At 42.7% G+C, this 15652-nt stretch overlaps 1 protein-coding gene across 13 annotated transcripts in view; it reads left to right on the forward strand.

The window, feature by feature from the left end:
• The window catches only part of NRXN3 (neurexin 3), a 1424661-nt gene that overhangs the window by 1259459 nt on the left and 149550 nt on the right, over positions 1-15652 (forward strand). For 9 of the 13 annotated variants that reach the window (XM_066627903.1, XM_066627913.1, XM_066627922.1 and 6 more), the window contains one exon: positions 10247-10534. In XM_066627903.1, the coding sequence (XP_066484000.1) occupies positions 10247-10534 (288 nt within the window). Of the gene's footprint in view, positions 1-10246; positions 10555-15652 lie in introns of all 13 variants that reach the window. The other 4 variants (XM_066627886.1, XM_066627867.1, XM_066627878.1 and 1 more) reach the window with 1 other exon arrangement.

Here is a 15652-nt window from a genome sequence, read left to right on the forward strand (position 1 = left end):
CAGCTGGGCTCAGACTGAGCCTTAGAGGCAGAAAAAAACTGGAAGCGACATTTTTTTTTTACCTCTCAGTCTGAAATGACATGTGGGATCCGTAGATACGGGGGGGCCTCCTGTACCAGTTTTCACAAATTTCTGCAAAGGAGGAAAAAATTATGTAAGGAAGAGTAAACCTACTGATTTTCTCTTTGCTGAACTGAATCTAATAATAGTTGTAGCGAACCTAAAACAGTGAATGCCTCGGAGAATTTGGATAATTGCAGGACAGATATGCTAAAATTAGCTGTTTGCTTTAAACTCTCTAATTGATTTTTGTGAGAACTGAAAGCAATAAATTCTGATTGGGAAAATTATGAGTAGAGTAGGATTATCCATTAAACAATGTACCGAAGAAGAGATAAGGCTAGAGATGAAGGCCCCAGCTTGTTGTAGGTAGGGGAATGTGGTATATGCAGAAATTCATCTTGATGAACCAAGAGGAAATTTCATAGGAGCAGAGGGCCAAACTAAACGTTCAGTAAAGCCTATTATTAAGACTTGATGCAGTAGGGTTTTTTTTTTTTCAACTCAGTAAATTCAACTGTGGGGGCCTCCAATCCAGATCAAGAGCAACATGATGAGGGGAAAGGATTTTTTTAAAATCCTTTGGCTCCCACTGTGGTCCCAATCCAATGGCATAAGTTCAACGAGCACTTCCCTCCCAGAGCAGTTCACAGCTGTGGGTGATGATCCAGGTTTAGACTATAGTGGGCGGCAAAGGATTAATGTCCCCCCACCCCCACATGATCACTGTCTGGATTATATCCCATGATTGCTGTTTACTGATTGAAAACCAAACCTGTCAACTCTAGTAATGGGTTTAGCGCAATGTGTAGTTTGGTCCAGACAGAATGCTAGGCTGGTGTAGGAGCTGACTGGTTTAAATCTGCCATAATGCCATATACTCACCAGATGGTCCTAGACAAGCCACACTCTCAGCCTGTAACTGCCATCTCAATGCAGAAATAAGAATTTAGACCTTCCTTGCAGGGTTGTAAGGATTGTGTGCAGCCCTCTGAGTACCCGAAAGCCCAGCAGAAGCCACCTGTCATATATTGCAACCTGCCAGGTTCTTGACGGTCTTCCACCTTCAGTCCCAGGAAGACAAGAAAATCAGGATGAAGAAAATCAGGGTTTATCCCCATGTTTACCAAGCTCTTGATGGGTTGCTACATGTGGCGTGGTTGCCTTAAGCATGACATCAATGTGAGGCATTCTTTTTAAAGTTTGTTAGGAAATGCTGAACGAGACGCTACAATCTGGCCTGAGAACTGATTTTAAAATTTAAACATGTTTAGACTAAAAAGTAAATAACTCTCTTTTACTAACCTCAAACTGATAAAGTCCCTTTAACGCCAATGACAATGATAGCTGTGCTTTTGTTAAAATCGGTGCATGCCCTGATGCTGTGATGCGGCCCATGTGCTTGAGAAACCCATCTTTGCTTTACACAGTTTTCTTTTTCTCTGTGGTTTCACTTTTTGAGTTTGGTCTTTTATTCCATTGCTTCCCCAAGCCTGAGATCAGCATGCCAAAGCATTCTTGTATGTTTACTTCTTTGGAATTCTAAAATGGATGTGTTTTTTTGCCATTGTGTGGATGATGACGACGACGGCGATGATGATGATGCTTTGTTAAAAGACAATCACATGAGAGCAGCGGGGACTAAAGAAAGCAGCAGTTTGATAGATTTCAGACACTTCTAGGAGGCACGGGGTGTGCTGGGCACATATGGGTACATGTTGGTTTTAAACGACAATCTGTTGTAAGCATTTGGTGCTACTTTGGTGCTGGGATATACAGTGATCTTCCAAAGATATTTTTGATTATGTGGTTACTACACATGGGAAGCAGCAGGGGAGAAGACACCACACCTATGTACCAGCCTGTCATTTATTCGCTCATCTACACTTGCCTGCCCATCCAGTCCTTCATTCATCCCCTAATGCATCAAGAAAGTCTTATGTCAGAAGACCTCGTAAAGATGATAAGTGAAAGGGTAGATAGCTATCAAAATGGAACATGATAAATTGACGGATGCCTAGATGGATGGCTCTGTCAAACAGACAGTGCACACAGTTGCTATCTGTGAAATAGAATGGACCTGCAATGGAATAATTTACAATTAAAAGAATGGGTACAATCCAGAGGAGTTTATGTGTCCTTGAGTCCTGGTTCAATCAGTGGCACTTAAGTATATAATTAAGCACTTAAATGCATTTGATTTCAAAGGGACATAAGTGCAGAGGAAATTTAAAGCACTTTTTCAAGGAATGTCAGAGCTGTTTTCTTCATTCAAAGCAGAGTAAATGCATATGAGAAATATACAATTAGGATTGATGTTATGATCTTTAATCACATAGTAAGGCCAATTTACACATTAACACCCCAATTTTATGCATGCTTCAGTGGGAGTATGTCCCACTGAATTCAGTGTTATGTACTTCTGAGTAAACATAAGATTGTGCACTATTACAATCAGACAGCATCATTGCTACTACACAAGTAAGGGCCCAATCCTATCCAACCTTCCACATGTCCCAACAGGGCTGAACTGCATCCAGCAGTGGGGGGAGGGCAATCACAGAGGCCTCCTCAAGGGAAGGGAATGTTTGTTTCCTTGCCTTGGGCCTGCATTGTGGCTACATCGATGCTGGAAATTTGGATGGTATTGGGACTTAAGAAATCAGAAATTTTTAATCCCCCTGTATGGTAACATCTGTGTTTGGAACTGTGATTGGAAAACAGAAGTGAAATTAAAATACAGGTTGGCCATCAGGAGCCAGAACCCCCGTGGATGCTGAAATTCGCGTATGATGAAGCCTGCAGATTATGGCCCGAAAAACCTCCAAACGAGACAGGAACTGCACTCCAATAACATCTGGAGGAACTTCTGAGATTTAGGGATGCTTCTCCGGCCCTCAGAAGGCCTTCTGAGGCCTCCAGAAGGCCGAAAAACAGAAATTGCAATTTTCAGCCTTCTGGGATGCCTCTGAAGGCCTTCTGAGGGCTGGGGAGGTATCCCCAACCCTCAGAAGGTCCTTGAAGACAATGGGAACAAAGCTCCAATTGCCAGAGGGTCTAGGCTGGACCCACCCATAGATGATCAGATCCATGGGTTTTGAATCCATGGCTAACATGGGCAACCTGTATATTTATAAGTACAAGTGTTGAGGAGCAACACCATATATATGTTTGCATAAGAAAGAGGGTGCAAAATCACCTTCTGGAGGTGATTATACACATACACTGCTCTAGCATTGGCTCTGCCCCAGAGTTATAAATCAGAACTAACTTGGTTCAAATTTTGCATCTGCCATGAACTCACTACATGGCCTTAGGCAAGGTACTCCTTTTCCATCTCAGCTCCCTTTCTGCAACGTGGCATTAACACTACTTGCCTCTCAGAGGTGTCAACATAATGAAAAATTACACCAACAAAATCTATGTAAAGCACTTTGCACTCTCAAAAAAAGCACTATACAAATGCTTATTATTATAATCGTTATCCTGTGCGCACTTGAGTGGTTGTAAAATAACACAGTATTATCCCCCTCTCCATAAATATCCCTTCATAAATTCCCCACAAATCAACCTGAGTCAAGGTCAACTTTGGCATGAAATGGGCCTTGTTCATTCATTACAATATCCAACTGATTATATCCTGCAGTGGTTCCTGTCTCAATATAGTTACCATACCCCATAGTATAAGATGTACATGCCTGTATATTTCACTTCTTCTTTGGGCGTTAGCACTGTTGCTGATTGATCCCCTTTCAGGGGTTGGTGGGAAAAACCTAGGCTTTGCGAGCTGAAGTCACCTCTTGCCAACCCTAGGTTTTCTCCATCAACCCAAAAGGGGGTCAATCAGCCCATCCCAAGCCTGACAATCTTTGAATTGGAATTTGCAATTGAAGTCCGAGAAATCACCAGCCTGCATCCCCAAGTCACATGGTCTCTTGAGACCAGTTGTGGTTCTTCTCACTCCTGCATATCCTAGAATATTCACCAGATTCCTAATCGTGCTCCCTGTTCCATACTATACCTGACAGCCATGACCAACCTGGCTAAAGACACCCCACCTCAAGGATGGCCTAGACGCCTTTAAAAGGGGATTGGACAAGTTTCTGGAGGAAAAATCCATTATGGGGTACAAGCCATGATGTGTATGCGCAACCTCCTGATTTTAGGAATGGGTTAAGTCAGAATGCCAGATGTAGGGGAGAGCACCAGGATGAGGTCTCTTGTTATCTGGTGTGCTCCCTGGGGCATTTGGTGGGCCGCTGTGAGATACAGGAAGCTGGACTAGATGGGCCTATGGCCTGATCCAGTGGGGCTGTTCTTATGTTCTTATGATGATCTGGGGTAGGTGAAAAAACAAACTTCCCACCCACAACCAGTCACATAGAAAGAAAAAATTTCTACCCAGTGACCAGCTGCTCTCAGACTTTTCCTTAAGCATGGGCAAGCAGGAACTTGACACCTCCTGCAAACAGAATGCCAAATTTGGGGCTTGCACACTCAAGATGCTACCATTACCCTGATCCCGTAGTACCAATCAGGTGCCGTTCCTTCCTGGATGTCTTTGTGCAGGGAGGTGCCAGGCAAGGAAAGTCCTGCCTTGCAGTGGGGGAGGGATTACAATCTGAGCATGCACATATAGGACTGCAGTGTGCATGATTTTATATAGGAAAAATGGATGATCGCCCACTGTAAGTTGCATTGGAAATTTTGGGGCAGAAAGTAAGCAGCAATCTCAGACTTTGAGTATTGCATGGACTACACATGCACTTCAATTGCTATCAACAGTCTGCATGCTCAGGCATGCTTTCCCTTTCTCCAGACAACAGAAAGTATTAGGGTGCAATAGATGGTGACACAAACTCTGCAAAGTAGCCATGAAATAATGTGGGTAGCAGAGGAGTGACCAGTTAATGGCTGCTTAATGTTCTTTGTAGTGCCAATAAGACTCAGCACCTAGCAAATGCCCCGCTTTGCACCATTTTGGTATCTTAGTATGATCTTACTGTGTGTTCTTCACTCGAAAGAACACGGTAAGTGGTTCAGTAATTCTAAACATGTATTTGTGTGTATGTGAACGTATGTGGGAAGAGGTAGTGTATTCTAAGACAGGGAATAGCTTGGACCTTGTGTTGGTTGTTGCTGGAATCAAAGGTTGACACCCATACACCCTTTCCATCAGTCAGCCCCTAGTGCTAGTATTCCACATTTGGGAGATTTAGAAAGAAAGCTGCTTACCCAGAATAAAAGCTTGTAGGCTTAAATCCAAAATCCAGCTGAGCATTATGAACCAGATTAACACCTTCACTAGTGCAGTGTGTGCTCTGATGCCCACTCATTTCAAATCTGCCCTGAGATTTTGTCAATAGCTATACAGACATTTGTGGATTCTTAACAAAATCAAAACTTTGGGGGGAAAAATTAATAGTTAGACTTGACAAAAACATCCACAATCCCTGTTTGCTCTGTTTGTGAGCTGTGCCAATTGCCACAATCCATTTAAGGAAGGACTCACAAGCCACATAACTTCAGTTCCCTTAATCACACTGATTAGCATTTGATCCCTCAATGGGATCTCTGAAATGAAGGGTGGCTTTGCAAATATACGGTATACTTTGCCAGAATGAGATTTGCCAAATTAGGTGCCTGAAGAGACAGAGGTCTGACGTGACATTTCGGCTATGCATGTTCCCTCTCTACATTCCTCTTTCTTTTTTACCCATTGTTTTCCACTTGATCATTCAGGCAACAATGCCTCTCGCTTGAGCTTTATGCGAAGAGTAGGTCTCCCTAGAGACAAGCGATTGTCCTTTTAGCAAACACACAGTGCGGTATCAGTGTGGTGATAACACAGTATCACAGAGTATCGGTGCAGTGTTCTAGGATGTAGCTGTGCAGTGTGTCTTGCATGCCTCGTCTTCAGCTCCTGAACTGGAAGAACTCATTACTCAAGAGGAAAATGCAAGATACTTCACACATTTTCTGAGTCAACATCCTAGGGTCGGTGTATCTAACATATTAAAACAATGCAAACCAACAGAAGCTCTCCTCTCATTTTCCTGTAGTCATCAGTCTCTTCTTTGCAAACTCTATGGACTTCATGCCAAACAAGTTGAAGGAATTCTCTATAGGAAAAGTATTCTATCCATTCTCTATCCGCACTCAGTTCTGCCTGCTCCCTAGCTTTGAAAACAAAAGTGCTCTAGGGTGGGAACAAATACGGACCAGTCCGGACCAGTCTGCACCAGTCCGTATATTTCTATAGCATTCCACGTCTCCCACATCTTCAGAGTAGCCATACACTACTTGCAGTATGACTTCTGACAGGAACACTACATCAAGTGCAGTTTTCCTTCACCACTGTAGTCTACATAACTATATACATCAGAATACATATGGTCCAATCTCTGAGGAGCTCAGTATAGTAGAGTGCACATACTATAATATATGCACTAAATAGGCAGGTTGCCTTCCTCAGAGACGTAAATGGAACCCAAGTTCTGTATTGAATGGAATCCGGCAACTCTGCGCCTACCTTTATCTCACATGAGGAATTCCACAGCCTTTGTCCTCTGAGCAGTGTTGAAGCCCAAGCCAGCTTGTAGTCTATTGAGGGAAGAGGGGTGTGTGAGGGGACTGGAACAATTACGCAAGCCATTTGCCTAGTCTCTGGTAGTGATGAAACCAGATTATGAGCTGGTTGGTACAGAATCAACTCATGTGTTTGCAAATGGCATATGACTGCTTCTTGATTTGGATTTTGTACTCCACAGGGGAAAAAGGCAAAGAGCTCAGAGGCAATTGCGATCCTGGCCCCTGTGCCACCTGAGACAAAATGCCGCAGCCCAGGCCTAAAAACGTCACTTCCAGTTTTTGCCAGAAACCAGAAGTGACATTTTAAGGCCTATAAACTTCACGTCCATTTTTGCCTAAAACTGGAAGTGATTTTTTTTAGACTTTTTAGGGCCTTAAAAGTCCTTCTAAGGCCCTGTAAAGGGACTTTAAATAAAATAAAAAAATGAGTGGTGGAAGGTGGAGATTGCAGTGCTGCCCCCTTTCAGGAGGCACCCCAGGGCATTTGCCTCCCTGACCCCCCCCCCCACAGATACACTAGTGCGCAGGGGGTATGTGAACAAGAAGCACTTGGCCCTGCAATTTGTATGGCCACCCTTCTTTGTCTTTTTGTCAGCATCCCTGTCCACTATCCACTGTCAGCAGAACTGGAGAAAAATTTATACAGGTTGACTGAACAACCTCAGTTGTTAGTTTGGACTATTTCAGGGACTTCAATGCTCTGAGCCAGACAGCTTCTCCAAACTGGCCTGGGAATAGCATTGCTCCCTTTTCTACAGGAAAAAGCTTATTATCCTCAGGAATTTTCAGATTCAGATGGGTTGGGGCACACCTCAGATTGGAAAGCTGCAATATGATCATGTAGAATTCTTTATCAATTCTGGGCAAAGTCCAAGGAAGGAAGCATTCTTATTCATGGGAAAGGCATGCTCACCTCCATTTTGAGTACAACCTGGCTATGAAGTGGGTACTTCACACGTCATTCCCCCCCCCAGGTGATGCCACCCCATAAGAGTGCGCTGGGACAGAATCCAGAAATTCAATTCTGAAGGGATAAAATGGAATAATAATGGAAAAGAGAACATCTGTGAATGGAATTGTCTGGCCAATTTTAATGAGAACCCATCATAGTTTTTCATGCGATAACTGCAGCTTTCATGCCATTACTTGAAAGAAATTGCTATGACAGAGCTGTGTTATTACAATCATCTCTACTAGCTTATAATGGCTGATAAAAGAGCTGGAGATTACCACTAGAGCAATTATTCTTATATATATATATAAAAATTGAGTCCTTCAAAAATTGCCATTATCCCATACGCAGATAGCCGCAATGTATCATCACCAGAACTGCATGTACGGATCTGCTCCTTGAGGAAAGAAAGAGATACATGCAAGGAGAAATGGAAAAGTAGAAGAGATTTCAAAAATGAGGTTTCATTGCTTTCCAAGGGAAGACTATCTCAACCCTTTCATTCTTTTTTATTTGTTGTTTTACATCTGCACACTTCTCCATCTTGGTCAAGTCTAGGAAATAGTAGTCTATGGAAATAGTAGTGGGGAATTCTAGGGGATGTGCACCCTGCACTCTCAGTTCTAAGCATTTTGCATATACATCAACTTGGTTAGCTAGGTTCCTCCTTGGGGAATAGGAATTCCTTTCAGATACATTTCTTCTCTTGTCCCCATTCTCTTCCCCATGATCCATCCTGTCACCATTAGATGATGCAACATCGCATCACCATTTGACTTCGAGACCCGCCACGACGACCAAAATTGGTGAGCTCCCCCTCCTATTTTGATCTGTTTGAACCACTGACTATGAGGGGATGGGCTGTGGGATTTAAGATCTAACCTACTACATGGTGGCATTTGGTGCTTATCAGGGTGGACTAGAGAAGGAAAGTGGTGAGTGTGCAGTGGAGAAGGTTGGGGAAGAGAGGGGCATCCATGTGGACAAGTGGGGAAGAACTGGATTGAATGAACCGAATACAAATTAATGGCGCTTTGCCTTCTGTCATTTGAACAGTATGGTTCTTTGCTTAAGCAGATCATTGCATTTAGTAAATTCTAACAACTCATACTGGCAGAGTATATAAAATAAATCTAGGGTGAGATCACATATCGTGGGAAAGTTGTCACTGCCATTTGATTATCTGAATGTGTGAAAATGCTATTGTCATGGATCACAGTTCCTCATCACTTCTGGCAAATTGCCTAACAATGATGGGAGAGGAACAAGATGGAAGGGGAAATGCCTGCCATTGGTTTGCAACGTCCCTTAAAGTAACTGTGTGAACTCACCATTGATTGTACATGGAAAGGGAATTCACAAATATTTCTGGGATCTATTCTGACTAGAAATGTGTTACCTTCCTTCCTTTAAATAGTGTCAGGCAACACACTTCTGAGTTCTCAAGGAACTCAATTCTCTTCATTTCATATCACTAATTTTCTGAACTAATTTTCTTTAGGTAGGAATCAACAACTGGTGGTCCTCAACCCAAATCTGCCCTTCTAGGGCATTCTGTCTGCCTGTCCCACACCCACTCTGAAAGGTGTGTGGGAGTGACATAACTGCACTTGCTGGCAATCCACTTTTGGATCTGTGGTAAGGCTACAACCTACCATCCTCTGAGTGACCTACCAGTACTAGTTGCTGACCAAAGGCTACATCTCAGTGTCTGGACACTACTACTTCAAACAGCAGGTGGGGGCATAGGAGAATGCTCCTTCATTAAAAAAAATTATAATACAGCAGAGAGAAAGCTAGATGAGAACCTTTCTCCCTGACATTTAGTTTTTTATAATGCGAAGGAAAATGTTTTGTATGGAGGAGCAGTCAATCATATTGCACTTCTCCCCCTTCCCCCACACACTGTTTGAAGTTTACAGGCCAGACACAGGTCAGCCATGACAGCTAGACCCAAGATCATACAGTTGTTTGTGTACCTTAATTAAGTATTGAAATATATTTTCTCTTCCACAGCAAGTACAATCCAAATGCTATATAGCTTTAAATTCAAATTTTATTTATCCTCCGCCTCCTTAGCCATAGCTATAATAAGCTGTAAACCATCTATATTTTCACCACTGTGTTTCTTATCTGTTTATTCTTAAACCATATCTGTGTTTCTTCCTTGTTCGCCCATTCATAAGACAGGTCTGAATCTCTGCTCAGTCCATTCAAGGATCCAGGTTTTCTCTGTTCTGGAGTGAGCAAAAACATAGGGAGATTTTGGTGATCTGTTTGTGATTAAACTTTTCCAAATCTTCAAAGCAATATTTTATTTATAAAGAGTTGGCTCTTAAATTTGGAATGAGATCAAAGATTGGGTGATATTTCTCTTGAATTTGTTTATGAGAGCAAGGCTAAGAAGATCTGGATCCACTGCTTTGTCGTTCAGGCTTACCATGATTTGTAACTCATCAAGTCAGCTATTTATGGTACTACATTTCTGCCATTCAATCACCACCATAATTGACATCACCACTGCCACCATCAGGAGACTTGCTCTGCTCTTCAGTCCATTTCAGCCAGGACTCAGCATAAAAGGGTTTTTTTTTTAAAGCGAAATATTCCTGGCAATAATGTTATTCACCCCCCTTCACTTAGGACGACAGTTAACGATCTTCAACACCCAGGCGCAAATAGCCATTGGAGGAAAAGACAGAGGGCGTCTCTTCCAAGGCCAGCTTTCCGGTCTCTATTACAATGGCTTGAAAGTGCTGAACATGGCGGCAGAGAACAACGCCAACATCAAGATCAATGGAAGTGTCCGGCTAGTTGGAGAAGTGCCATCCATCTTAGGAACAGCACCCACAACCTCCATGCCACCAGAGATGTCTACAACAGTCATGGAGACTACCACTACAATGGCAACCACTACAACCCGAAAAAACCGTTCCACGCCCACCATTCAGGTGAGTCATTTGAGCCAAACATAATTGGCTTTTGTTTTCTTAAATATGTTTTCAGGCCTTGTTCTTTTTACATGTGAATGGCGTATGGCATTCAGAAGATAAAATTCCAATCAATATTTAATCTCTCAAATTTGGCAAGAGTGTTTGAATTATTCCTGTATATGCAGCAGTGCTCGATGTGATTCTGTGGTACTGTTGAAACCCTGCTTGAAGTTGCTAACCATTGTAGGAATGTGAAGAACAGAATTTGAACCATGTAAATGCCTGAAATTTTATGGAAATGGAAACACAACTGGTAGATTTCCAAAAATCTAATAGGAGTCATGGAAGGTTTCACCCCTCTGATGAATTACTTTATTAACAATATCTTTAACAGAGAGAATTTTGGTGTTAGCTGTTCTTCATCTCTGCTTTCAGTTAACTAACACTGAAGAAGAAATTGTCAGATACTTGCTTTCAAAATCCAAGGGTCAGGATTCAATCAGATGTCTTTGAAATATGTGCTGACACTCATTGGCATAGAAGTCCCCCCCCCCCCCGGTAACAGCTTCATCAAGTCTTTTAAAGTCTACACAAATTCTCAAGATAACTTTGAAATTACTACAAATGGAAATAACCTATGTATCAAATATGATTACTTTGATGAAGCAATAGTGACTGCAGCATGCTATGATATGTCTGAGTATAAATGTACAAATGAGATTCTTTCGCTAAATAATTATTAATCACCTGATCTACTTTGTTATCTATACCGAGTTGAACAGGTAGACTAGTGGTTATTCCACAGTGGGCTTCCTATGTTTGTAAGTGTTTCAAAGCTTTAAAGTTTTTTATTCTAGTGTGATAGAGAATCATGCGGTCCTGTCACTGGTTATGTGATTTATTTCTAATTATACAACCTAATTGCACTGCGCTTTCCCAAAATATAGGCTTATCTTCCTTTCTGAAGCATGTGTTAACAAACTTTCAACCAATCTGTGATCTTATTTGTGGACTTCTGCAGCCATGTTAGTTCCAGCGAAACCAATCTTAACACTGACATATCAGTAAGGCAGAGGGATGTCAGGTCATAATTAGGGTTTCCAAAGTCACTGAAAATGTGCCCCCTTAGTTGCCTTAAAATACATACTGCTATCTTGCTTCTTTTCTCGTGGTTGTTCTTTTTGCATCCTGAAAGCCCAGGTGGCTGTGATTCAGTGAAAATTAATAGCTTCAAATCATGGTGCATTATATAAAGGCTTAGCATAAAATCAGCCACATCTCATTTAGATTGTTAATAACTGTGAAGCATTAGGAATCCCTCCTCTATGGTCTTATTTAGAACACTGTTCCTACATGGTCTAGAAAAAAAGAACTATGAGCCAGAGTTTATCCTTAGTTCACGTGTTGTTTGGAATATGTAATAATGTATTGAGCCCCATTCCAGCTGATGCATCTCTCTTTATCAGCATTTCTCTGAGCATCACTTGACCCTAGTTTGGGAAACAGTCCCACCCAGACATTTCTCAGAAGCTTCTTGGTCTAATGGACATGCCTGTTTGCTTAGCCCATTGAAGCCATTGTGTCTTGGGAAAAGCAGCAGGGTGATTTAATAAAGTGTAGACTAGCCTCTTAAAAACACAGTTAGAGCAATGATTTCCTGAATGCACCCACATCACAAACAAATAGTCTCATCTTGGCCGTTATTAAAGCAATAACTCTTGACACTTCACTCTTCCCACTGAAAGGAAGATAAAAGTCAATATGCACCTCCATTACAAGAGCACCTCTGTCTCAAGAGCAGGTCGGTTTATTGCTGTTACAGTGTAAGATTATCCTACCTTCCTTCCATTCACTTGGCAGAGTTGTTGGACTCTGTCTGCTTAAGCTGTGTCATATTGGTTAGTAGGTGGTTGAGTTGAGTGGTTTCCAATGCCCACGTAACATTTCTGCATCTGTGGTTATCTGTGACGGCAAATTCTGCCCCACTGAAGAGACATATGCTCTAAGCAGTGGTAAATGTGCGTAGTGGTATTCTGTCACTGGTATTCTGTCTTTTTATTAGAATGACACCTTCTGCAGTGTGTGTCTAAGCAGGGTGGAGACATTATTTCTTACTCCTTCCCCCAAGTTATACAGGTGTCCCCCATATCTGCGGATCCAGTACCTGTGGATTCAGTTATCAGCTGATCCAGGAGCTTCCACCATGCTCCTCACACCCATTAACATTGTTTAGATGCATACTGGGGCAAAGCATCTCTTCCTTTTACAGGACGCTATAAGCATGCAAGCTTATAGTGCATGTAGGCAGCCAGAATGCTTGAAGACACTAGATCGAATGTTAACAGGAAGCAGTTAACTTCCTGCTTAACGCTGTAAGCTTGCATACTTATAGTGTCCTGTAAAAGAAAGAAGCACTTTGTCCTGGTAAGCATCTAAACAGCATTAATTGGTGTGTGAGCTTGTGCGGGAGCACGGAGATAGGGTTCCCCTGTATTCACAGTTTATGTATTCATGGTTTCCATTTCTGCGTGCGGGTGTGTGTGTGTGTGTGTGCATACCCCGCATATACAGGGGGATGCCTGTATTTACACATTGAATGCTTCCTTGTGTTTTAGTTTTTCATGTTTTTAGTATAATTTTTATTTTATGTTTTTGTAGTACCATATTGGTACCTAAACAGGATGGCTGTAAGACGGGTTAAATTCTAATTTGTCAATTAATAAATAGTGGGATTTTTGTAATGTTTACCAGTAATTTTTTTTCCAGTTTTCTAGATAGCTTAGCTCCCAAAGATGTATCACAATATTTGCTATTGGTGCTACACAAGTATTTATCACTTTAGGAAAGTCACATCCCTATTTTGATAGCTTATCTCTGGGTTTAGATATGAATGCCCAACATCCTAATTAGGAAAACCAGTATAGTTCAAATGAATATTTCCACTTTTATGATCAATATGTCAAATTCAATCCATCAGATGTGTGAACATCTTCAGATTCCTGTTCTGAGATATGACAAAATCTTTCAAGGAATTTATAGTCCAATCCTATTTCTGAATGACAGATGCAAGGGAATGGCAATAGAATATGGGTATCTTGTTGTCTTGTGTGCTCACTGCAGCATCCGGTGGGCCACTGTGAGATACAGGAAGCTGGACTAGATGGGCCTTTGACCTGATCCAGCAGAGCTCTTCTTAAGTTCTGATGATTTTATGCATGTCTACTCAGAATTAAGTCCTACCAAGGCAATGGAACTTACTCCCAGGAAAGTATGGAGGGCTGCTGGGCAGAGTGCATTATGACAGCACACAATTGGTGGCCATTCTGCCAGTGCATTGCTACAAGAGGCAGCAGCGCCATAACTCTCCTTGCAAACTCTGCCACAATGACCAGACCCAGGGCCCAATCTTATCCAATTTTCTGGTGCCAGTGCAGCTGTGCCAATGGGGCATGCGCTGCATCCTGTGGTGGAAAGGCAGTCACAGAGGCCTTCTCAAGATGTTTGTTCCCTTACCTTGGGGCTGCATTTTGGCTGCACCGGTGCTGAAAAGTTGGATAGGATTGGGCCCCCCAGTAAGTTAGCAGGGGTGGGCGGGGAAAGGGGAGACTGCATGAGAAACTAGGTGTTGAGGGGGAGGAACTGGGGGAAGGGTGGAGGCAAGACGGAATGGATCCAGTGGCAATGGTGCACTCTGGATCCTATCCCCTCACCACCCAGTTTAGTTCAGGCTCTACTCTTCCTATACCTAAAAACCGATACTTTAATATATACAGAGAGAGAGAGAGCGCTATCCTACACATGTCTGCTTAGAATCCCCATTGTATTCAATAGAGTTTTCTCCCAGGACCATGCATATAGGATTTGTAATTAATTGAAATTTTGGAAATCGTTTTTTAAAAATAGAACTCCCTTGATTCTCTAGGAGAAATCTAGAAGCGTAAACGCAACATGATGGATGGAAGGAATGTCTATTGCATTGCAAATGGTTGATTGTCGATTGTAATGTGAATTATTGTGATTAGACTGCTGTTTACATTAAGTGGATAGAAATGTGGAACTTGAGTTGTACATGTAGCTACAATTTAAGTGGCTGCCTTTTCTGCAGAGTTCTTTGTCACTGAAAAGTCCGCATAGACTTGCGCAGGTCAAAACCAGTGTGGTTAAAAAATCCTTTTGCCTCCTTGGGATTTCTTGTTTGCTCCACAGCGTTTTGTGAAGCACTTTTGCATCTGTCTAACAGAACTGCTTGCTGCCCCTGAGTGAGAGTACTGCTTTGACCTCCTCACACATGCGTTTGCTCTGTAGTCAAGCCCCGGTCTGAAACGACATGTGTTGTATTAAATTACTCTCACAGACCTCAGGGCCTTGACACACCAGCTTCTCTCATATTAACAATATCCTCTTTGGGAATTCCACTTTGCCTCACTGCTATGTGTAGAACACAAAGGCACACGGGCTACCTTTGAACGCTTTTATTTTTAGCTGTGGAATGTCCTAGATGGCCTGGGCTACGGGTGTCTCACTTCCCACAGAGATGTCTGTTATACCTTTAAGGAATGTTCATGGTGGAAGCCTTGCTTCTGAACTGTAGCCTTGAGGACCTTGAAATTTGCCTGAGTAAGGGCCCAGTCCTATGGGCCACGGCGTTGGTGCTCTGCCAGTGCTGCTGACCAGGCTGTCACAAAAATTGCCATAAGGCATTTTGCACCAGCGGTACTGACGCGCCAGCAGCACTGAGTCCAGTGTCAGTCAGCGCTGGGCCTCAACACCCAAAGGTGGCTGCTGAGAGCTCCCAGTGGTAAGGATGGCCACTGGTCAGCAGCAAGGCTTTTTGGGGGAGAGAGCAGAAAGGAGGTAAAACTGGGCAGAGGCAGGGGAGGAGTGAGCCTGGGAGGGGGCAGAGATGGTGGCAGACTTTGCCGCCATATCCTGACCCCCCTCTCAAGCTGGGAAACCCAACACAGGTCTCCTCGGTTCTGCTCCAGCTCAATAGCTGGCACAAATCCAAGGAGACCCATTGGGGCCTCCTGGGTCTTGCACAGGGTAAGGGAACATTTGCTCCCTTATCCTTAGGGTACCCGGTACTTCTTCCCTACCCCATAGGATACAGTGGTCA

This window comes from Tiliqua scincoides, chromosome 1 (genome assembly GCF_035046505.1).
Source record: "Tiliqua scincoides isolate rTilSci1 chromosome 1, rTilSci1.hap2, whole genome shotgun sequence".
In the NCBI taxonomy this organism is placed as follows: Eukaryota; Metazoa; Chordata; class Lepidosauria; order Squamata; family Scincidae; genus Tiliqua; species Tiliqua scincoides.